General features: G+C 46.7%; 1 protein-coding gene across 8 annotated transcripts; it reads left to right on the plus strand.

Moving 5' to 3' along the window:
• Window positions 1-1,913: 1,913 nt before the first annotated feature.
• tet1 (tet methylcytosine dioxygenase 1) lies at window positions 1,914-22,350 on the plus strand. Of its 8 annotated transcripts, XM_061284950.1 has the most exons (12): window positions 3,806-9,609; window positions 13,976-14,023; window positions 14,109-16,206; window positions 16,371-16,461; window positions 17,330-17,423; window positions 17,520-17,728; window positions 17,799-17,949; window positions 18,087-18,176; window positions 18,290-18,427; window positions 18,562-18,738; window positions 18,829-18,976; window positions 19,444-22,350. In XM_061284950.1, exons 3-12 carry the CDS (start codon window positions 14,157-14,159, stop codon window positions 20,292-20,294), a joined length of 3,999 nt encoding a protein of 1,332 aa, XP_061140934.1. In that variant the 5' UTR covers window positions 3,806-9,609; window positions 13,976-14,023; window positions 14,109-14,156; the 3' UTR covers window positions 20,295-22,350. The 8 variants fall into 8 exon arrangements, with proteins under 8 accessions (XP_061140926.1, XP_061140928.1, XP_061140927.1 ...); XM_061284942.1 differs by lacking the exons at window positions 3,806-9,609; window positions 13,976-14,023 and adding an exon at window positions 1,914-3,773; XM_061284944.1 differs by lacking the exons at window positions 3,806-9,609; window positions 13,976-14,023 and adding an exon at window positions 1,914-3,773 and having other exon boundaries at window positions 18,829-18,973.
• The last annotated feature ends 10 nt before the right edge of the window (window positions 22,351-22,360 follow it).

Below are 22,360 nucleotides of genomic sequence, written 5' to 3' on the forward strand. Positions count from 1 at the left end.
TGTATATACTCTAATATTGTGACTTGAAAATGACTAAAAATGCAGTAAGCATGTATGATGAGGGTTCCATTAACACACTATTTTCCCTTGAAAATATGCAACATCGGTCTCATAAAGTGAATTGTATCTATATATTCGTACAAAAAAAAAAAAATCTAATTTATTCTTTTTCACTTGTCTTCCTTTTACACTTGATAAGAAGGAGTGGCGGGAAAATGCAGTCGCACACGTCCGCACTTCCGATCCGGGCCCCACTGACAGCTGGCATCCGTGTCTGGTTTTCGCACCTCCCCTCCAGCCCGGAGACGACGAGCTCTACCGGAGCCGAACCCGAAGCTTGTTGGCGTCTGGCTGGAGGGAGTGAGGAGCGCGGAGAGCGAGCGAGAGGGGCTGCCCTGGCGGAGGCTGTGACACAAGAGGATTTGACATTTTGACAACGCGAAGTGAGCAAACCGCCCGGCGACGTGGCCACCTGGGTCCCCCCCCCCCCCCCTGCCCGCCTCCCTGCACGCCTGTCATGAGCGCGTCGGTGTGGGAGCCCAGCAGCCGACCGACTCACCATCAGCAGCGGTGGGCTAAATTTGCCGAGGAAGGAAAACGCATACAAGGTCTGGCTGTCTCCGTGGAGTATTATTAGCACTTCAGACGGCGCAAGTGGCCCTCTCTCTGGTATGTCAAGAATTTTCTGCGTCAAAAACACGTAAAGAAACCCACACGAGCGTCAGAACCGTGTGAAAGTGGCGTTTTGTACCCCCCCCCCCCCTATCCCTTTCCCCAATAGGCGCTTTAAACGCGGGCGGTCAAGTGCAAAAAAAAAAATTGGAGTAAGGGGGGACTCGGGGGACGTTTGTAAGGTTGTAATAAGCACATTCGACAGCAGGATCTGGCCTCGAGCTCCACTCGGCAACGTGTTTGCCCTTTAAACTGCTCACGCCAAGGAGGAAGCGCTCGTGTTTGCGTTTGGAGCAACTTATTATGCTTATCTATCTTTGACTCGACGTTTTTGACACAAGACAAGTTAGGCGTGGCCAAATATTAACCCCAGATATGTTTTGCGTGTTATTCTTTTTTTTTTTTTCCTTAACTCGTTGTTCATAATAAATATAAAATATTCTTCTTCTCCCTGGGTGATTGCTTAGCATATCTTGCCTCACATCTCTGAGGTTCTGGGTTTGAGTCCGGCTGCCGGCCTTCCTGTGTTCTCCCAGTGCTGTGTTCCAACTTCCTCCCACATTCCAACAACATTTATGTTAGGTTCACAGAAGAAACAAAATCACAGGTGTCAAAACTAAAGGCCCGGGGCCAAGTCTGGCTCAGCACATTTTCTCATGTGGTCCGCTAAAGCAGATCATCATAATCTAGGATGATAAACTAATTGAGGAGAACTACCACAATGTATCCCACAACTACCCAACCATTGCATGTCTGGCCTCTATTATTCTCCCCATGTTTTCAATATTCTACTCCTTCCAATGGATTCAAACATCCAAATACAGTGGTCCCAAAATTTATTTAGTGACCAAGCTCATAACCGGTAGGGTAGTGATACACGGAGTAAGTCATTTGCTCCAGAACATGTTTTAAAATGCTATGAAAACTATGGGGAAATTTCTCTGGAGCCAATTATATTTTATTATAGCATTTTTTTTTCCGTTCGCAGCCTTTAAAAGATTTTTGCCCATTCCTTCTTAGACATTTCCAAAAATAGAGACTTGCGAATGATACACAGATTTTAAAACATGTTTTTTTTGTTTGTGTTTTTTTCACCTGTTCATTTTGTCTTCCTAGGTCATGCACCACCAGCTTCCACAGCCAAATCAAAACAATAGAGGTGGAGGATTTTAGACAGAATCTTGTTCCAAATCTGGCTTCCATGCTGGCTGCAAACACCCATCACCTCCATAGCCTCAGCCATGCCAGCCCCCACCAAATCCAGCAGGAGACAAACCCCTGCTCAGAGAAAAAATGGCCAAAAAGGTGCCGGCTCCAAACGGCAAACTAGCAACTCAAGTAAAGGCAGGGAACGAGTGTCAGAGCGTCTCCAGAAAGTCACAACTGCTTCCACAAGGTCGGGTGCCAGGCCACAGGCGCAGTCGGGCCGGAGCCCCCGAGGACGAGGGATAGGTCGCCGCTCCTTAGGTGCGTCCCCTGGTAGAGTTAGCCATGCCCTAAGTGTTACAGGATCCACGAGGCTGAAAGGGTTGAGCAAGGTGCCTGACCACTACAGAGAGTTAGACGACACCCTATGGCGAAGAAAGTCTCCGAGGGGGGCGCAGCTGTCAACTGATTCCTTCATGCCACCCAAATCGTGCAGGGGTGCGAGGAAGACCAGGGGAGGAGCTACTACCAGAAACCAGCTGTCAATGACCAGCAACAACAACCCAACTACTGATGAGTACCTCGAGAAAGCAGACCCCGAACAACTTCTGCCGGTTTCTTTGAAAACGGATTTTCAAGGCCCTGCTCATGTTAAAGGTGCTAAAGAGGGCAGCCCCCTCAAAGCGGACTCGCCGCCGTGCAATGAAAATCTGGAGGACTGTGTACCGCTAGACAACCGGACAAGCATAATCGGGGAGGCTGTGACAGAAGCCCCTGCGAGTGAAGATGAACTGGACCTCGGTGACGACGCTAGTCAAGATAGCCCTCGCGAACTAGCAGCTACGAGGATCGCCTCTCCTGTCTCGCAAGGACTGCAGATGCCATCTTTCACGGGAGACAAACTCGGTCAGGTCAAAGATGACGATGTGATCTCGGGAGAGACGAGGACCCACAACGCGGTCGATTTAGAGATCAATCCGGACATAGCGGCCGAGAAAACGGCTGAGAGGTTGGACGAGGTTAAGCAGAAGACGGCTGATGTTACAGAGGAGCCGGTCGATGGTGAGGGTCTACCAAAACAGAGCAATTCTGCTGAATCCCTCCTTAGTACTTCAGTTGTCTTACAACCTCCGGATAGACCTCTGTCCGTCAAGGGACTGCCTGAACAGTCATTTGACAAGGTGCTAATTGTCCCAAACACAGCTACCTCATATTCCACCAAAGCCCCCAACCCCTCCGAGTCATCCCAACCAGAGGTTCCAAGGGAGACCTGGACAGACATGCAAACTATCGTTCAAGGTGCTAAAACCCCTGTCCCGAGATCCTCTGCTGTACCAGAGACCTCTATGTCACAAAATACCAACCCGGTAGCAAGGAGTACCCCGGTTATTATCCGTAGTGACTGCCTGAAAACAAGCAGCTTCTGGGAGCGATTGCAAAGCCTAGAGAACCCTGCTCCGCAAGCCAAAGATACGAAGCCCTCTCCAGAACTGTTGAACCGCCACAGTCAGGTTGAGACTCCGGCTGAGTGTAATCCGGTTCTGAATGAGGATAGAGTTGTAGTAGTCGCTGCGCCCGAGGTAGACCTGCCACCAAAGATCTCGACCCCTTCTCTGGACGGCAGCTCGGCCTTCTCTTGCAGCTCCGAGAGTACCCGCTCGTCCTTTTCCTTGGAAACAGAATCAGAGTCGGGCTACGGCGAATCTTCTGTACCGTCGTTATCGTTGGGGTGCGAGGGGGGACGCCGCCCGCCCTCCTGGAAGCAACTGCACCGCAAGGAGAGGCGAAAGCGAAGCAGGTGCGGGAGATGCGAACCGTGCTTGAGGACCATCAGTTGCGGCCGGTGCAGCTGCTGCCTGAACCGCAGCACCGGCCATCAGATCTGTAAATTGAGGAAGTGCGTGGAACTGAAGAGGAAGAGGCCGTCGACGTTGCTCGCTCTCCCTGCCGCACAGGTCAGTTGTTTTGTTGTTTATTTTAGACAAACACTCCTAAAGTCCAGTCCTGCCCTGAGTAAAAACAGAACGGTTTTAGTGGTACACTGAGATTCCCTAGATGTGGTGCAGCCTTCCTGCGAAATAGTTGTGCGTGGGGGGAGGGGCGTGGAGAATAGACATCCCATGTGAATGCGTGTGTGACTAAATTGAGTATGCTGGATGATGCCTTCTTTGTTTTCATGACCGGCAGCCGCTCAGCACGTGGTTGGAGTAATGCGCCTGTTATCTGTGTGTGCTTGAGATCTGGATTATGAATGCCCCGGTTAGGTTTCCTCTGAAATGTTTTAATACGGTGTCCTAATTTCTCATCGTTTTGATGAAATTCATCCAAGTAGATCGTAGCTCATAGCGTCTCCTGTTTAGCACGACCGCCTCACGGTTTTGAGGTTGTGGGTTCAGATTTCGAGGGGTGCGAGGGATTCCCTTCCACATTCCAAAGACGTGGATGTTGAGTTCATTGAAGACTTGAGATTTTCTTGTGCGATTCAACGGTTTTTTTGTTTTTGGTCAACTGGAACCAGCTCACCTGGTAACTAAATGAAAATAATAGTCCAACTAGACAATGTAAGCTTGTTATGGTTTAATAATTTTGACCTGACATATGAACCCAGGACCTCAGAACTATGAGTCAAACCCGCCAGTCATCATGCTGCCTTTCCGTACATTTGTTGCGCTCCCTCCAAACCCAACATGGTCGGTAAACCGTAATCTTGCTTTGCGTTGATCATGTCACAGAGCAGCTGTTTGCTAATGCGGCTAATGGGTCAAAATTGTGTTACGCGCTGACTTGTTCGGGGACGTTTCTCCCTACCTCTGGGCCGCCCGGCGTCGTGCCAAGTTTTTATTATGACACGTGACGAATTTGGCCCGGCGGTATTGTCCTCATTCAGCGGTATGAGTTGTCGGAGCCACGGCGTACACCATGTGCGTCGCACAATGGTGTCCATGCGGCTGGGGGGAGGGAGAAACTGAGAGCGAGGATCCATGTGGTGTGTGTATTAACTGAGTCGCCCTCCCCGTGGTAGAGGCATAGGCAGATTAGGAGTGACTGTTATATAACACCTGCAGAATCACTCAGAGGAGACCTTTGTGCGCCATTGCCCAGCACAGGAGGCAAGAGTCTGCAGACGTATAATTAGGAAGGTCCCAAAATGTGGGTCAGTGTGGGCTTGTGTGGCTTTAAGGCTCACTGGGTCTTGTTTAGCTATACACACATACGCACGCACCCGTGTGCATGGTGGCTGGTAAACTGGCTGTTAGAATTCAGAGCAAACTGGTTCCTTCATTCCGCTGAACTGACATGACATCGGCGCTCATCTCACTTTCTCAAGATAAGAATGGAAATTGAATCATGGAGACTTTGTAAATTGCGGTGATGAGGCAGTCGTTGAATATCTGTCAAGTGCTGCAGGACTGAAGCCTAAACTGGAGAAGTGAAAGAAAACCCATAGTCCGAGCAAACGTCCCGGAACGGAGGTTCGAACCCCAGAAACCTGCAAACTGCGAGGCAGATGCGTTAACACTATTCCACTGTGTAAACGGAGCGGCTCATAAACCACCAACGCCAGATTCATGAAACATTATTACCTAAACAATTGTATTTAGTCGGTAAAGTAATCCCCGCTAACAAAACGCTTTTATATGAGGCACATTAGCTCGCATGTAGCCTGAATTAGCACAAATTGATGCAACACCACTTAAATGAAAACAACTCAACAAAATTTGAGGCACTTGTATGTCGAGTTATAATATGAACATAACGAGTTATAATATGAACATAACGCGAGATTGCGATATTGTCATTCGCAGCTCGTACGGGTTTCCCAAGTAGTCGAGCCGAGGGCGAGATTGCGACCGCACGTAGCGTGTGTAATTATGTAGCAATAGCATATGTTGCTAGACACTCGGTGGCCACACTTGCTGATCAAGCTCACACACCCTTCCTGCCAAACGTCTCTTCCACAGGATTGTGAAAAAGGGCAGAGGCCAAGTTGAGCTTGTAGTGGCTTGTCTACGACTGTTCCTGTTTTCCGCAACGTAGCGAGCGGTTTGTTTTGGTCCCGTCTAAAAATAATAATCAAAGAAGGCTCGTCGAAAGGGACTGAAAACACACTTGAAACAATTTGGCCAGCAAAATTCTGTTTTGTTTTGTGCGAGGAGTGTTGTAGAGGTGGTTTCCCTTTTTCAAATAAAGGTCTGGTTTCACTCAGGCTTGCTTGATGGCTCCCTCATGGCCTCGCCTTACGTTGGGCATTCAAGGGAAGGCTGGGCCTTGGCCCTTAAGGCACACACATGCACATTAGCACCACACGCTAAATGCTGCCTTTCATAGTGCATAAAAAAAAAAAAAGTCCTGACTACATGGGGCAGCATGGTGGTTAGCATGTCTGCTTCACAGATCTAAGGTTTGGGATCCAGTTCTTAGATCTGGACTTTTTGTGTTCTGGTTTAGGGATTTTCGAAGATACGAAATCGTGTGTGAATGTTGTTCGGCTTCTGTGATTGGCTGTCGTACCGCACTTCTCTCTCACACTCATCTAGGATAGAACTCACAGCTTAATGAGGACAAGCGCGATAGTAAATCGATATTTCCTCGTCCTAACTTTTTTGAATGGCTGACCAATAGACAGTTATTATCGCTGACATTGCCCTCCTATGCAAAACGATACCCGCGGCCTGTGAGCCTGAAGTGACGCAAAATACACAAAGATGAAAATATTCCAAAAATGTCCGTCTTTTTGTACAGGTGCAGTCAGAACAAATATTTCTCTCTTTACTGTTGGTCACAATGGTCACAAATATGGAAAGGACCATTTCAAGATTGCCACCATTTTTCCTGACGATAAATTCCAAAATCCATTTTCGTCGAAAATGTCACCAGTAAAGTATTTATTATTCATGACGACCCACCCTTGGCTCATCCCCTGGGACTTCAACTGAGCTTTCCGTAACCTGTTTTAGCCTCCAATGAGCTAAGCCTAGCTCCTCCCTGCCATCTCATTAATCTCTCACACATCATCCAATCCCACTTTTTTTTTTTCTCTCCCTTCACTGCGGCGGTGCGTTCGGCAGCGAAATAGTAACCCGGCTGAGAGAACACGTGTATCATGAAAACAACTTGCACATCCGCCAGAGAGAGAGGGAGAGAGCGAGGCGGCGCTTTGGGGGATGTGCCATTGTAGCATCGTTGGCTTTAGCGCCATTACACATCGTGGAAGACGACGCGACGTGAAGAAAGGCTGAAATTCCGACAATTTGGAAAAGTTGAAATAAAACAAGGTGTCATCACCATTCATTGATGATCCAAATAATTTGAAATTCGAATCGCCACCTCCTCTATTGTTTTCAAAACGGGAGCCTGCTTAATGTAAAGCCAGAGTGATTTGTTCCGGACAGAAGCGCCTGTCACGGCGCTTCCCCCCACTCTGTGCCTTCGGAGGTCTTCAGCTCCGACGGTTGCCACGGCGACCTCATTGTCTGCCGCCCACCTTTGACCCCGCCTGCCTACTCTGACGGCGTATTCTCAGGGTCATAATGAGGCTTAGCCAGAGATAAACGGCGGACACGCACCACTGCCGCTCTGTAAGACTCTGAACTCAGTAACCTGCGTCCAGGTAATTAGGCCAAACTAGAATCTGTTATAATGATACAATTGATTATCCTATCCAATAATCGGCTGAAATTTAATGAAAGGACTGAAACCATTGCGTCAAGGTCCGGGTGTTTTCTCGATCAGCTGAAGGACGCACGTGTGCGCCGTTCATCGCCGAAGCATGTGGGACAGAAGGCGAGCCCGCCTTGCCCGCTCGAATGTCAGGGACGCTGCCAAAGTTAGCGCCGAGCCAACCCGCTATGAGTCTACCTCGGACTGGTTCATTACGGCAACCCGACGGTTTCCTTTCAAGCCAGTCCAAGCCAATTAGCTGGAATTGAGCTCTGCAAGGTATACACATGCAAGTAACAGCCGCACTGCTTGCTGCTTGGGCCCAGAAAAGAGCAGATGAAGAGGAAATGTCTCTTTTATGGGACTCTCAGTTCTTCTGCCAGAGCCCAGTAAACATGAGCGCAGATGGACTGCTGAGTAGGCAACCCGAGATGTCGCTCCGATGCGGCCGAAGCCATTAACGCTAAGTTAAAATGCTTTCCTCAATAAAAAAAAAAAAACAATCTATAGACAATGATGGTGCAGATGGATACGTAGTTTTAGTCCTCCTACATTTACCCACCGATACCAAGTACCGATACTTCCAATACTTCAATTTTAATTTAACGCAGGACAAAAAGAAAAAAGGGAATATTCGGATTATAATCGATATAGCGATTTTTTTTATTGTGCCACAGGTATTGGTGGCTGGTATTGGCAGTTTCTATAAGTACTCGATACCTTAAAATAAAGCTGCTATCTGTGGCTCTCCTTTCCCATCACAGTCACTACTGTCATGAAAGATCACTTACAAAAAGGCCACGTTAGCATTCAGCTAATGATAAACGCAACCAAAAATCTCACGTCGTCTATAGTGCGAGTTTTATTTCTCATCCTCCACTTATACAATGCATTTGCGCTTTCAACACACGTGTGCACATGTGCTGACTCACCATAACACAAACCCCAAAAGCCTTTTTCCACTCGACTCGCGAGCAGCCACGAGGCCCCCGGGGGGTTGGGGGAGTTGCCTGCCTGCATAGTTTGCGCATGTGTGTTTTTGTGTGTCTCTGGGTCAACGCGTTCATTTGCGTATACTCAACTGGCGTTCAGCTTGTCCTTCACAAGGAGGGTTAGCAAATATTATATTTCTTAACATTGTCATCACTGGGTGAATTATAATGTATAGGGGATCATGTATAGTTAGCTCTTTCCACCGCACCCTTCATTTGGAGCTTTTAAACTTGCCACATGTTGCTTTCTCCAACAAGCAGCCTGGCTCTTGTTACGAAAAAGGAGTTTGGACATGAATCACCTTCAAATGCATTACACGCGAGCGGCTCAACAGCAACAGTCGCCCGAACATCTGGCGGGCCGAAGCCCACTGGAGCCCAGCCCAGTAAAACGTGACCGTTGCCAACGGTTGTCATTAATGCCGCAGCTAATGTCAACGTGCCTCTCATTGGCTAGCGAGTGGTGACAACCGCAAGCAAACAGGAAAGCACACATTTCAGTCTAAAAATAATCCGTGTTAATCGAGCAAACACTTTCATTTCGCAAAGCGAGGAAGGTGGGGAAAGTTTATTTTTGAGTTGAAAGGTTTTTTTTTGTGTCACTCAAGATGAAGCATTTGATTGATACCACTCAGACTTTTCTTAATTTAAATTACGAGTTTCCTTCATCTAGCCACTAACATATTCAAGAATGCTGTTTTTTTCTTTGTTTTGCTGTTTTTCGACATGGCCAAAATGGATTAATGCCAATCCCATTTATTTCAATAGAGTAAGATGATTTGAGACGCAACTATTTCACTTTGAAATGAAGTTATCCCACCAAATTTTGTGCTAGATCCAAATCACATCAAATTGACTACAACTTACTATAAACTAAGAAGTATTTCATTTCCTCTGCCGTTGTATTGCACATACAATAACATTTCACAATTTGGCTTTGGTAGTCAATCATCACAGTTTTTGTTTGTCTTTGTGTACAGTTAGTAGTTTTTCTGCCATTGTCAAACCTGTTCGGCAAGCTTTAACACTTCCCGGTTTTATTGCAGCTCATCCGGAACTAACACGAGACAGCATCAGCAATTTTTTTGATACACACTCAGATTGCAGGATTGCGATCATCTCCGGACAACCATTTCTGGTATTATCTCGATTTATCCTCATCACCGACAGGTTACACTTCGAGCATTATAAGGCCGTACATTGACTGACTTCCAAGTCGGGCTGTTTCCTCTACTGCGCTCAGCAGAGCGCAATCATTTCCTCTGTGTGTGTTGCATATTGTTTTCCTCCTCGATGAAACGCTCAGCTGAGGCGGCCTCACCGGAGTGTTACGCACTGACGCATGCTTGAGTTCTTCTGATGGTGTCCCGGTATGACCCTTCTTACCTCACGGATGCCTTTAAACTCACTCACATCGGGGTTTTTTTTGGTTTCATTGTCTCGTGCTCTCGAGTTCCTTGTCTCTTTGTTTAGCATCCTCTATCGCAAATCGTCTGCGATGACCACAAATAACGGGATCTAACCGATCATAAAAGATTTAATATCAAGAGATCACATGACTTTAGTTAAGGGAAGTTGTTTTCAGGAGGATGTCAGTGTCACAGTCATGTGAGAGTGAGGAATGTGCTGCGTAAGAAGCCTTCAGACAGAACTTTTGGACACTGATTAAAACTCCAAAGTAACGATGGCTTTAACCGATGAATCGAGTTATTTTTCTAGTTGGGCTTCACTTGTCACTTCGATGTAGTTCCCTATTGTCAAAATGCTAGCAGTTGCTGCTGAAGATCTATTTTTCTCTCCGGTGCCGTCTTGTTGGATCGTGGAATGACTCGGCGAGTCATTTCCCAGTGAACAGGTCCGTTTATAAGCCAATCAGGAGTCAGCACAGGAACACCGTGATACTATTCCTGTTTGTTTACAAAACACTTGAGTCCAAATCAACTCTGAGCCTTCATTTTCCCGACAACGGACTGAGGAAACCTTCTCATCTCGTCTAATGCTTGAGTCCAACATCGGTTCTGTCAGTAGCACCGGGGTGGTGCCTTAGGGGTTAATCTCTCCCAGTCACAGAGTTGTTGTCCTCAGCGCCTGATCCAGCGTGTGCGCGCCGTCCATTCCACAGCTTGCCTCCGATCCCTGCGCATAGTGCTCGAGTGAAAAGCCCACATAGGGGATCCTTTGTTTAGGAGAGTCTAGGCATGGAAGATAATTTACAAACCGCTAAGGTCCTCACGCTATTGGCTGATGAGCCCCCTGTCTGCCCCTCGGGAAAGACATCTCGTGTGTGTGTGTGTTTGTGTGTGTAACCTTCAGCTGTGGCAGTGTCTGGCTACCACAGTCACCCTTGTCATGTCATCCAGAAGCTTGCCCAGTGCTCTGTTACTGTCGCTTGTCTTTTGAAGCAAAGCAAGATGGCCACCAATACCTTCTAGTGTGTGAGGAAAAGGTGGGGGGTGGGGGGTGATGCTGAAAACAGAGGGGCTTCCTCCCAGGGCGGATAAGGTTAAAAAAAAAAAAAACTAGCTGTGTGTGTGTGACTTAGTGGTCTAGCTGCAGTGAAGCTCATCCCTTGGATTTAGCTGATTGGAGTGCTTTATTTGGAAGCTGGTTTTGATTCAGGCTGAGGACCTTGAGGGTGTTTGGCTTGTCGTTTCCAGGTGGGTTTAAAGGACCTCGTAGCAGCCGGTGCTTTGTTTGGAGGAATCTTTTTTTTTTTTTTCGTCCAGCGTCATTTTGCGTTACTTTCAAGAGAGCCGTTGTACTAGTCCACCTGCTGTTTTTCTGATGAGCAAAGCATGTTTTGTAATCCTGTCAGGCTACGGTAATACTATTCGGCCCTCTTCTTCTCACCCACGCGGTCGCTTTAAAGTTTCATCACTGTCTGTTTTAAAATAAAATAAAAAATCACTCGGGCAGGAAACGCTCTCGAGTGAATGAAGAAAAAAGTCTCACGTGCGGAAAGAAGAGAAACCGCTACTACCTCAACTCTCAGCCAGGAAAGGGGAACATGCTTTTCTTTAGCGTAGAATAAAACTCTCACGTGCCGTGATGCGTGTATGTTTGCGAGTAGAAGCACTTCAGACCTCCCTGGAGACGTGTCGCCCGGAGAGACAGGTTTGTTAGGATTCAAGTGTCTGTGACACCACTGTTGCTAGGGTTGGTCTCTAAGAGTGCGTGAAGCTTTCGCTCCAAAACTACTCAAGTGTTTCGTGAACAGTAAACGCTTGGACGAGCAGAGGAGTTTTCCAAAAGACAGCAAAGAGCTACATATTATTCTGACCCGGTTGTTCTACTAGTGAGGACAAAGAGCATACTGAGATGGATAGCAATGATATTAAATGGCTTCACCTTCCTGACATGTGACTGGAGGCGACCCGAGGCAGACACAAAGACAGCATCCCCCAAGTGACCCGCCGGTTAAATACGGGTCTGCATTTCACGTCCTGAAATAAGAAAGCTTTTCATTTTTTTTTTTTTTAATTGCAAGGCCAAATGGAGAAGACTAAAAAGCAGAGGCTGCTTTTTGATGTGAGCTTTGAATGTCGGACACAAAGATGCATAGCGTACAGAGAGGCCAACGCGTGCGTCTGGTGCAGGGTTGGAAGACGGCCAGCGGTGCTTTGTCATTGAAAGCAGTTTTTTGTGACAGGCGGACTCCCCCCCGCCACACACACACACACACACACACACGTCCACCCCTAAATACCCCTTCCATTAACTAAGCACTGTTCCGTGTGTTGCCCATTTTTCCTCCTCCGCTTCCAAAGGTTATCACAGGATTACAGTTGCATCAGTTGCAAGAGGGAACAGACGTAAACGTAAAAATAATAATAAACATGTTTAAAAATTCTCATCTTCAATATTGACTAGGGCTAAATTATCATGAAAAGTGAACAATAAGTTTAGCTTGATTTTCCGGGGCCTGTTTCACCGCTCAGCAGAACCCAAATAAGAAGCTAAAGTTTCCTTTTCATTCTTTAATTCAGGAAACTACAACAGAATAAATGTGCATCATCTAGCACTAGATGAATCCTGACATAAAAGCATCAATTTAGCATGATAAATAAGATGCGAAAGCCCCGCTAGCTTAATGCTAATAAAGTCTATGTTAAAGTAAATCAGAATGCTAACCTTAGCTTAGCAAATGCATTAAAAAATGTAACTAAACATTCTTTAATACATCATATGATAACTGAATGTACAAAAAAACACTCCCCGCCAAGTGTTTTCAGACATATTGCAAAGAACAAAAAAAAATCTGTATAATTAGCTTCCCTGCTATCTGTCACTTTGTGACTTCCTGTTCTCGGAACACGGACTTCCTGTTAGCTAAACAAGTGACCGCAAATCCAAACAAACCAAATTAACACGACTTAATACAAATCCCTTTATGAAACTAAAACTACAAACAGAACATAATGCAGGTTTATTCATTTATTTATTTAACTTATGTTAAACATGTATGACCTTTTCAACGGGTTCATGTGAAGTCCATGTTGTGAGTACGTCGGTGTACAATACATATCCTGGAATACAGTCAACGTTGAATGCTTATAGTCAACTCTCTCAGCTTGGGTTCCTGCTTTTCATGCCCTTTTCCTCAAGGAATAAAATGAGTCAAAATACATTGCTATTTTCCCAGCCTCGCTCAAACATGGGGACTTTTTATTCGTCCCACTCCACTGAGCTCTTCCTCTCTTTAAACTCAGACCCATTGTCCGGTCCAGGATGTCGTTGCGCTTTTGATGCAGCTCAGCACTTGTGTCTTTGTCATATTTGAGGATAGCCTTGCATATTTTGCAAGTCTGGTCTCATTTACTGAAATATTTCCACCACTTGAGGCACCACTTTGAGTATACCGCACCAAGCCACTACCCGTTGTTTCAGAGAGGCGTCTGTCTTGTTATTGCCAAAACAAGGACTGTAGGAAAGCCCTCGAAAAGTGACTAATTTAACCTGAGGATAATGATAATAATGGCCTTTTTGCATTGCTTACTTGCAATACTTAACAGCCGCAACAGTTTAATGTCTGGTCAGTTGACTCATTGTGGTCTGGTGATACTGATGCTGGATGAGTCTGTCAGACACTGATAGAGTTTGTTAGGCGTTTCTTCCATGTAAAATGAGAGAAACTATGCTATCTTGTCAGATCTCATGTTGTTTCACACACTAAAACAAAACTTCAATTTTTCAGCACATTTCCCAAATTGAAAATAAATCAAATGGACTATTTTAATGGGTAGTAAAGTACTACTGAAAGAGTTCCGTGATATTCGAATAGACTGAGCAACATATCAGATGGCAGGGGGGGGGTGTCGTTTGTTCAAAAAAGATCTCGTCTTACTTCAAACAGGTGCAAATTTTGAATTCGTCATATTTTCACCTTCTCACTGCAAACCCACATTCGCTCCACTCTCATTATTGAGTCTTTGTCTGGCGCCTCCATTGAAACCTTGAAGGTGAGTGTTTGATTGGCTCATGTTGTTTGCCGCAATATTTTCAAGCATCTTGACGGTGGAGGCGGCAGATGCCCTCGCCACGCTGAGAGGGAGGTGTGTTCTGTTTTTGAGTGATTCTGAGTAACGCATACCACCGCACCACGTTGAGTCATCACTTTCTTATTTTCTCCTTCTGCAGCAGGTGGTTCCACAAAGTGGGTCGTTCAATGGCAAAGGGGAGGCACAGATGGATGTCACCCACACGGCGGCAGAGGAGGACGAGGAGGAGGAAGGCCATATACGACATACAAAAACTCCTCCCGGCACACATCGCCGCAACCTGGACCTCGGCGGACGCCCGGCACTTATTCAGCGAGAGCTCGGGTTGCAGCTGAGCAACATTGCACTTCACCAACAACATGTACGCTCTTCTGTGAATTTCCACAACGGGATTTCGGGAAACCCAACTAAACCTAACGGTGCTAATGTGACCGGTGATCACGCTGATCTGAAGTCATATCACAGGGCTAAGATGGCCTTAGAGCCTCAACGGAGCATAATCGCCAGTATCCCCTCTCAAAACGGACCCAAGACTCCCGACACGTCGGCCCCATTGAAGAGGATCAAACTGGAAGAGGATGAAGAAGCAATCGCCGCGCATTTTAGCGACAAAGATGATGTCTGCGAAGACCCGTTGTCCACGTTAGCGGCGGTGGTTTGTCTGTCCGTCACGGAGAGACGAGGGCTACAGGAGAAACTCTTCAGCTCACGTCCTTCCGCTCTTCGGTCCATCAAAACCGAACTGCCGGATCTGCATTTCATCAAGGAAGAGTCCGAGGACTTGAGGAATGACTTTTGTCACTCTCGGGGGAGCCTACCGAGGACTCCCCAAACGATCAAAAGTGAACCGCCTTCGAATGACCTGTTACCAAGCGTTCAGTCTTTGGCAGAGAAGAGGAATCTTAGTTTTGACCAGGCTATCGCCATTGAGGCCTTAACTCAACTGGCAGCTATACCTCAGCACACCCCGATGTTTATTAAAACCGAACGAAAGTGTGAACCTTCTGAAGTCACCCTGCAAGAAACCTCAACGCAAGAAGCCAAACCCACAGCAGAAATCCGCTACAACAAAGTTTCGGTCATTAGCTCACCGGTTCACCAGACGTCGGTGATACGCCCACCCGTGGCCAGACACGGTAACGTCATCCAACGGTGCCAGGGCACGAGGCCGACTGAACGGGGCAACGGAGCGCCCTGCAGGAGGCCGTACCAAAGCTTCGGTTCTCGTGTTATCAAGTCAGAATACGACAACTCGGATCCGAGCAGCGTAAAACTGGGTAAAGACCACGAGCGTCACTTTTGGGAGGACCGCGAGAGACCCAAGATGATTAGGAACCGAGACGAGGAGGAGGTGGCCGCCCAATTGGCCAACTTGGCTTTCATCATCCAGTCCCGTCAGAGCCAGCTACCCGGGGCCAATCACGTAAAGGGGACTCCCGTGTCAGCGATCAGATACAACTACCACTCACAGTTATCCCCTGGTCAGAAAAAGACCCCCGTAAAGAAAGCTAAAACAACCCCTTCAAAACCCAGGAAGAAGAAGAGTAACGAGGCACCACAGGAAGGAATCAACCGCCGGACCCCTCTCTCAAAACGCATGGCAAATGGAGATGCGGCTCATCGAAGCAGAGGAAAGAAAACCCCTCTGCCTGGCAAATCCGCTCCCCCTCATAGGAGGAATCTGTTCCTTCCTCAGGCCCAGATTGACCTGAAGAGATACCTGGCTGAAGCCCAGGAGGAAGCAAAGCAACTGGTCCGTCACAGTACTCAGACTCACCACTACAGGACCAACCAGAGCCCGGACCCAGAGAACCAGCTTTTGTCATATGTGCACAACCCACTCCACCAACACAATCCTGCCGCAGGACCGGGGCAGGAGAGGTGTTTGTCAACTCAGGTAGCGCAGCCCCGCGAAGGGCTGCCGTACGGTGCTGATCCCGGGGTGACGCACCTCGGCCACGCCGCCGACCCTGGTCCCGCCGACAGCCTCTTTGGTGCTCGACAGTCTCCCCCTCCAAGCCAGCAAAGCTACTACAAGCTGGAGAGGTCGGGGCCTGTCACCGTCTTATCTACATCTGCCGACGGAGACGCGGGCCACTCGGCGGAGTCCACTCCATCCAAGCACAGCGTCAACTGCTTCCTGGAGTCGCCCATGGCTTTTCTGGACACCCCGACAAAGAATCTGCTCAACACGCCCTCCAAAAAGCTATCTGACCTTCCTTGCTGTCAATGTGTGGGTGAGTTGATGCTAGCAGAGAGTTGAACCTTTAGCTTCTGCATTCTTGGCGCACTTCAAAAGAAGTAACTCAGTTCTGCGGTTGAATCCAGACTCTGGCTCACTTCTATTGAATTGTTTTTATGTTGGTTCAGTTTTTTCATACACAACCCTTCCCCCCCACAGACCAAATCATTGAAAAGGAAGAAGGTCCTTACTACACTCACCTTGGCGCAGGACCCAGTGTTGCAGCAGTGAGGGAACTGATGGAGACCAGGTAGACTACCGCCACTTGCTACTACTATTGAAGCGCCATTTTAGCATTTAGCAAAGTATTCATTCGTTTGATTTTGACTCTAAGTCCCAATTACTACTACACTATTTGTACTTAGACAATCCCTGGGAATTGAGCATTAATATAAGTTTTTAGTCAGTGTGCAAGTTTTCATTCATAATTCAATGCATTAGTAGCAAGTTGAATAAATCCTGAAAGCCATTTAAGAATTTATTAATCACTAGTTTCATTTATAATTCATCACATTAGTAGGATATCAAATACATCCTCCAAAAACTCGCTATATTACTACTACTGCTGTTGCAAGTACTACTACTACTAGTAGTACTACTACTACTGCTGTGATCATTGTTAATATTTAGCTGGATTTCACCACCAAACATGCTGAGCTTGTCAAGTACAGGCTTGGTGGAATGCGGCAAGGTCACCGCCAAGGAGTCTGCCATTAAGAGGAAGCACGCTTAGCATGTGCACCTCGCACACACACACACATATATATAAATATCTATATTTAGATATACGCACACACACAGACAACATGTTGAGACAGGACAAGTGTGATGTAACCGACTGTGTAAAACAGCAGCCTTCATTACTTTGGGGATGTCAGACAAGTTTTCATTTCCATCATGTCGTCGTTACGGTTGCCCTCAGTGGAACGGCTTATGGCAAAGAGCCAAACCACATTATTGCATAAGCTGAGCTGCAGTGAGTTTGTTTTCAGAGGTCACACCACATAGTGTCATTTCTTTTCATTTTATCATCAACATTCTTATGACTGGCTTTGAATAGAAATCAAAGCGCTTAGGTGTCCCTAATGGAATGTCTCTTGTATATTTTTGCATCACAGATATGGCGCCAAGGGAAACGCAGTCCGGTTGGAAGTTGTTGTCTACACTGGAAAAGAAGGAAAAAGCTCCCAGGGATGCCCAATTGCAAAATGGGTAAGTGACAACCACACATTTATATGTCCTCAGATATACAAATATGTCCTCTGATGTCATAATAACAAGAGTCGTGTTTGATCGATCACGTGACAGGTGGTCCGGCGAGGCAGCGAGGAGGAGAAGCTGTTGTGTTTAGTGCGGCAGAGGCCGGGGCACTACTGCGACACCGCCGTGCTGGTCATCCTCATCCTGGCGTGGGAGGGAATCCCGAGGGCGGTGGCGGACCACCTCTACCAGGAGCTCACAGATACCCTCTTCAAATACGGCTCGCCCACCAGCCGACGCTGCGCCCTTAATGAAGAGTAAGCGCCGATGCCTCCGTAACCACGTAGGATTTTAGTTCTCAATACCCTTTGTTTCCCCCTTCCGCAGTCGGACCTGCGCCTGTCAGGGGTTGGACCCGGATACCTGCGGGGCATCCTTCTCCTTCGGCTGCTCGTGGAGTATGTACTTCAACGGCTGCAAGTTCGCCCGTAGCAAAGTGCCGCGCAAGTTTCGCTTGCTTGGTGACTACCCGGAGCAGGTAAAGGGATCATCATCACCAAAATGATGAGGATTTTTCAACCCAAAAATATGACAGCTGTTTGACTCCATTTTGGACAAGTAAAACCGGACAAGTAAAACCTAGAAAGAAAAAATACTTTTGATCTTTACTTTCAGGAGGAGAAGGTAGAGAAAAACCTTCAGAGTCTCGCCACTGACCTTGCACCACTGTACAAGTGCCTCGCTCCTGAAGCCTTCCAGAACCAGGTAAGAAACACGAAAGCTCAATATTTACTCTTCATTAACCCTCGGAGTAGACAGTTATTCCATCTTCTTTGTCATCACCACAAATCGCAAGTGTTCCCACATCTCTTCTTTAGGTGGAGCAAGAGGAGAAGGGTGACTCTTGTCGGCTCGGCTGGAGGAAGGGACGTCCTTTTTCGGGAGTCACGGCTTGTGTGGACTTCTGCGCCCACGCTCACAAGGACAACCACAACATGAATAACGGCAGCACTGTGGTAAGATGATTACTTTGTACCACGCAGGAGCAATCTCCACTCCATGCTAGGCTGAAACTTTAAAAAAAAAAAAGTCAGTCCGTGATACAGCTTATTATTTCGCTTGGTGACGTTTGGTTTCTTTTTTTATTCAGGTTTGCACTTTAACAAAGGAAGATAACCGCGCGGTTCGGAATATACCGGAAGACGAGCAGCTCCACGTTCTTCCGCTCTACAAGATCACCGACAGAGACGAGTTTGGTCGCGTCGAAGGACAGTGGGCCAAGATCCAAACCGGTGCCCTTCAGGTTCTGTCATCTTTCCCGAGAGAGGTGAGCAGAGAGCGAATCCTCTCGTGGCCGTGGTACCGACAATGGAACGAAACGTGAATCGGATCCTTCTTTTTCTCCGCTCCTTGTCAGGTGCGTCTGCTAGCTGAGCCGGTGAAGTCAGCTCGCAAGATGAGGCAAGAAGCTCGTTTGAAAGCTCAAGCCGAGAAGCTGGAGAAGAAGCTCGGCTTGAGCCCACTCACTCCCACTAAAGTCAAGCGAGAAACCCCCACCAAAGGTGGTGAGTCCAGTAGCAATCCAGCACCGTGCATTATGGGATGCCGATACAAACGCTGTCCCCCTTTAAGAAACAATACGAAATTTCAGATGTTAACATTATCCTCCTGGCCTGCAGGCGATTCCCGATGACAGTGAGGCAGGTCCTAGTCAGTCAAGTGATGATCTACCAGAAGTCAGACGCAGTAGAAAAGGACTGCATGAGGAAGGAAGCAGGGACAGAACAAGGAGAGAGGAGGTGACACTGAGAGAGGAAGATGACATGACAGCAAACGCATAGAGAAGAAGAGAGAGAAGCTAACGCTTTGCAAGACCTTTGCTAGCACAGTCGCCCCTGCTAACATGGTCGTTGCTCTATTTATCTACACGATGTTCTCGCCGTTGAATCCGAGGTCCACCGTATTTAGAAACAAATCACCCAAAAAAATGATTTCACATGGTTTTGAAATTCTTTTTCTGTTTTCATAACAGAGCAACATGCCCTTTACAACAAAGCATCGCCTCGTCCCGCCAACGTGGACCGGTGCCAGGCCAGCACTTACAGTCCAAGCACCAGCAACTACCACCAACAGAGGGACCTCATGTCACCCAACCACCACCAGCCCGGCTTCCCGTTCGGACCAAACCGCTCGGTCCCGCCGTATCAGAGCACCGGCGACGCGGTGAACGGCTACCCCGCCGGCTTCCCTCGTACTTTTAAAAGTGAGCCTGGCGAGATGCTCTCCCCTCCGCGGAGACCCTCGACTAGCGGGAGCGCCCCTCCGTCTTCCACCTTCTCCCCTCAACTTACCTCTGAGGGTCTCTACAGCAGGCTGAACGGACTCCACGGCTTTGAGGAGGAAGTGAAGCAGGAGGAGGTGTGGTCGGACAGCGAGCACAACTTCCTGGACCACGACATCGGCGGCGTGGCGGTGGCGCCCTCGCATGGCTCCATCCTCATCGAGTGCGCGCGGCGGGAGCTGCACGCCACCACGCCCATCCTCAAACCCGACCGCCGCCACCCCACGCGCATCTCCCTGGTCTTCTACCAGCACAAGTCCCTCAACGAGCCGGGCCACGGGATGGCCATGTGGGACGCCAAGATGGCCAAGAGGGAGCGGGAGAGGGAGGAGGAGGAGGAAGATGAAAGACTGAGGATGGAGGGAGGCGGGAGCGGGTTAGGAGGGGAGACAAAGGAGGGGGCGGGGTTAGACGGGCAGGATGCGTGGAAGACCAGGGACATCCCCACGCGGCAAACGTGGACACTACCGAGAGACGGGGTCATCACCGTGTCCCCTTACGCCCTCACACAAGTGACAGGTCCTTACAACAGCTGGACTTAGGCAACACACACACACGCCCACACACACACACTGTGCTTATTTATGCCTTACCTCAATCAACTTGAGACTGCTTGTCATTTATTTTCTACCTGGTTTTAATCACGCTCTTCAAAAAGCCGCTTGAGTATTTATTATACATCCTTAATTTTAAGATGAATGTTTTTTTTCTTGTGCTCACTCGTAAGACAAGCACGGTAGCAGAATGTCTGTCTCGATAGAATTTTTTTTTTATTATTCCTATTCGTGCTACTAGTACTACCTGAAGCTTGTTATCGAATAGGAAAAATCTTCCACAACTTTCCATATTAAAAGAGAACGGATGTGCACAGGTTCACCACACGAAAGCCGTTGGTATGCCAAAGTTGTCAAACGAGCGTGCAGAAACGTCATGTAGCAGTGGGATAAAAAAAAATATTTGTAAGAGAAATTTGTTATACTAGTGTTCTGAAGTCGTACTCGTTTTCTGGTAGGGGAAAAAAAACGACACAGTCATTATAGGATATCGAATAAATACTCAACCGGCTCGCTTTGTGCTCCCTCGTCTTCCTCTGATTTTTTTTTTCCCATTTAACTGTGAGTTTTGTGTTTATAAAAGAGATGGTGCTTTGAAGCAATTTTTTTCCAACTGCTTTTATATATACAGTATACATACAATCTATATGTATACACATGATAAAGAACAAAAAAAGGTGATTATTATTTATTTCTGATCATTTCTATTTAATTCCTGGTGTTAAGCCTGTTTACTGCAAGATAACCTGTTGCTTCAGAATCAGAATGACGCTGGTACCTTGCTTTTGTTTCGAGTTCAGTGCCATTCTCACTGTGCACACATCACGCTTCTATTTTACTCGGGATGAGCTCATGTAGCAAACTGGCTTCACGCATGAAAGAAACTGATTTGTCGTCTGGAAGGTTTCTCAGAAGCACTTTTTTTTTTCTCCATTTTCTCTCAAGCCTCACTTGAAAAATTGTCCCAAACCTAATTATGTATGTACAGATAGGGATTTTTATATATGAATATATTTTACAGTATTCTTCCTTTTTTTTTTTTTTTAACACTTAGCATTCAAAGCAATTATGATTTTTTTTGTCTACAACAAAGTGCTTATCATGACTGGCACTTATTTTATGTGTTCACTTTCTTGGAAAATTGGAATTATCAGAGTTGGGATGATAGGATTTTGGAACTTTTTCTGACTCGCTGTATATTTGATTGATGCCTGTTGAAACGCCAACATGTTGCCAGTTTGTACTGGACAGTGCAAACATATTGATTTTCACCATCTTAACCCAATTTTATTTTTTAAATGTTGACACCATCTAAGCAATTTCAGACAATTTCACACTTCCTTCACAGCATATGACGGAGTCTAAATAAGGTGATTTTGTTTTATTTTAAATTGTCATTTTAAGGACTCTTGATCGAATTCTGTACAAATGTCACACGGCTGGTGCTGTAATTTCTTCGTGGTGCTCATAGGACAAGTTAGTTCACTGACTCAACTTGGTTTTATACAATATAGATGGTGCTCTTTTTAAAATGAAAAAAAAAATGTATTGGAGTCTCTACAAATGTAGTTTTAATGCTGTTGCAACACACACTTGATCATGATGTATTTTTAAAGTTAGTTCCAATGTCTTCCGGAACAACAAACACACAATAAAATGAATGTAAGCATGTTTGAAATCACTTGATTTACAGGAAAACCCCTTTGCAAATGAAAACACGTTTTGATTTATTTTATCAGTCACAATATGACATTTTTTTCCCATCAAATACAAGCTATCACCAGCATTAAAAAAAACTTGGGGGGGAAAAACTTTTTACTTGTTAATATTCTGTGTACATACGTATGTGAACTATATTGTTTTTACTGTACTGTGTGTAGACGTTGGATGCTCTTGCTTATTTTGCAACAGGATTACTGTATGTGGCAAAAATAGATTATATCCATTTTAGACTTGAGAAGAGACTACATTTTGCATTTCTTTTATGGATGTCTGATCTTTTGGGGGATTGTGAAATAAAGTCATATTTATATTTTTGACTCAATCATATTCTG

Source organism: Syngnathus typhle, linkage group LG8 (assembly GCF_033458585.1).
Source record: "Syngnathus typhle isolate RoL2023-S1 ecotype Sweden linkage group LG8, RoL_Styp_1.0, whole genome shotgun sequence".
Classification (NCBI taxonomy): domain Eukaryota; kingdom Metazoa; phylum Chordata; class Actinopteri; order Syngnathiformes; family Syngnathidae; genus Syngnathus; species Syngnathus typhle.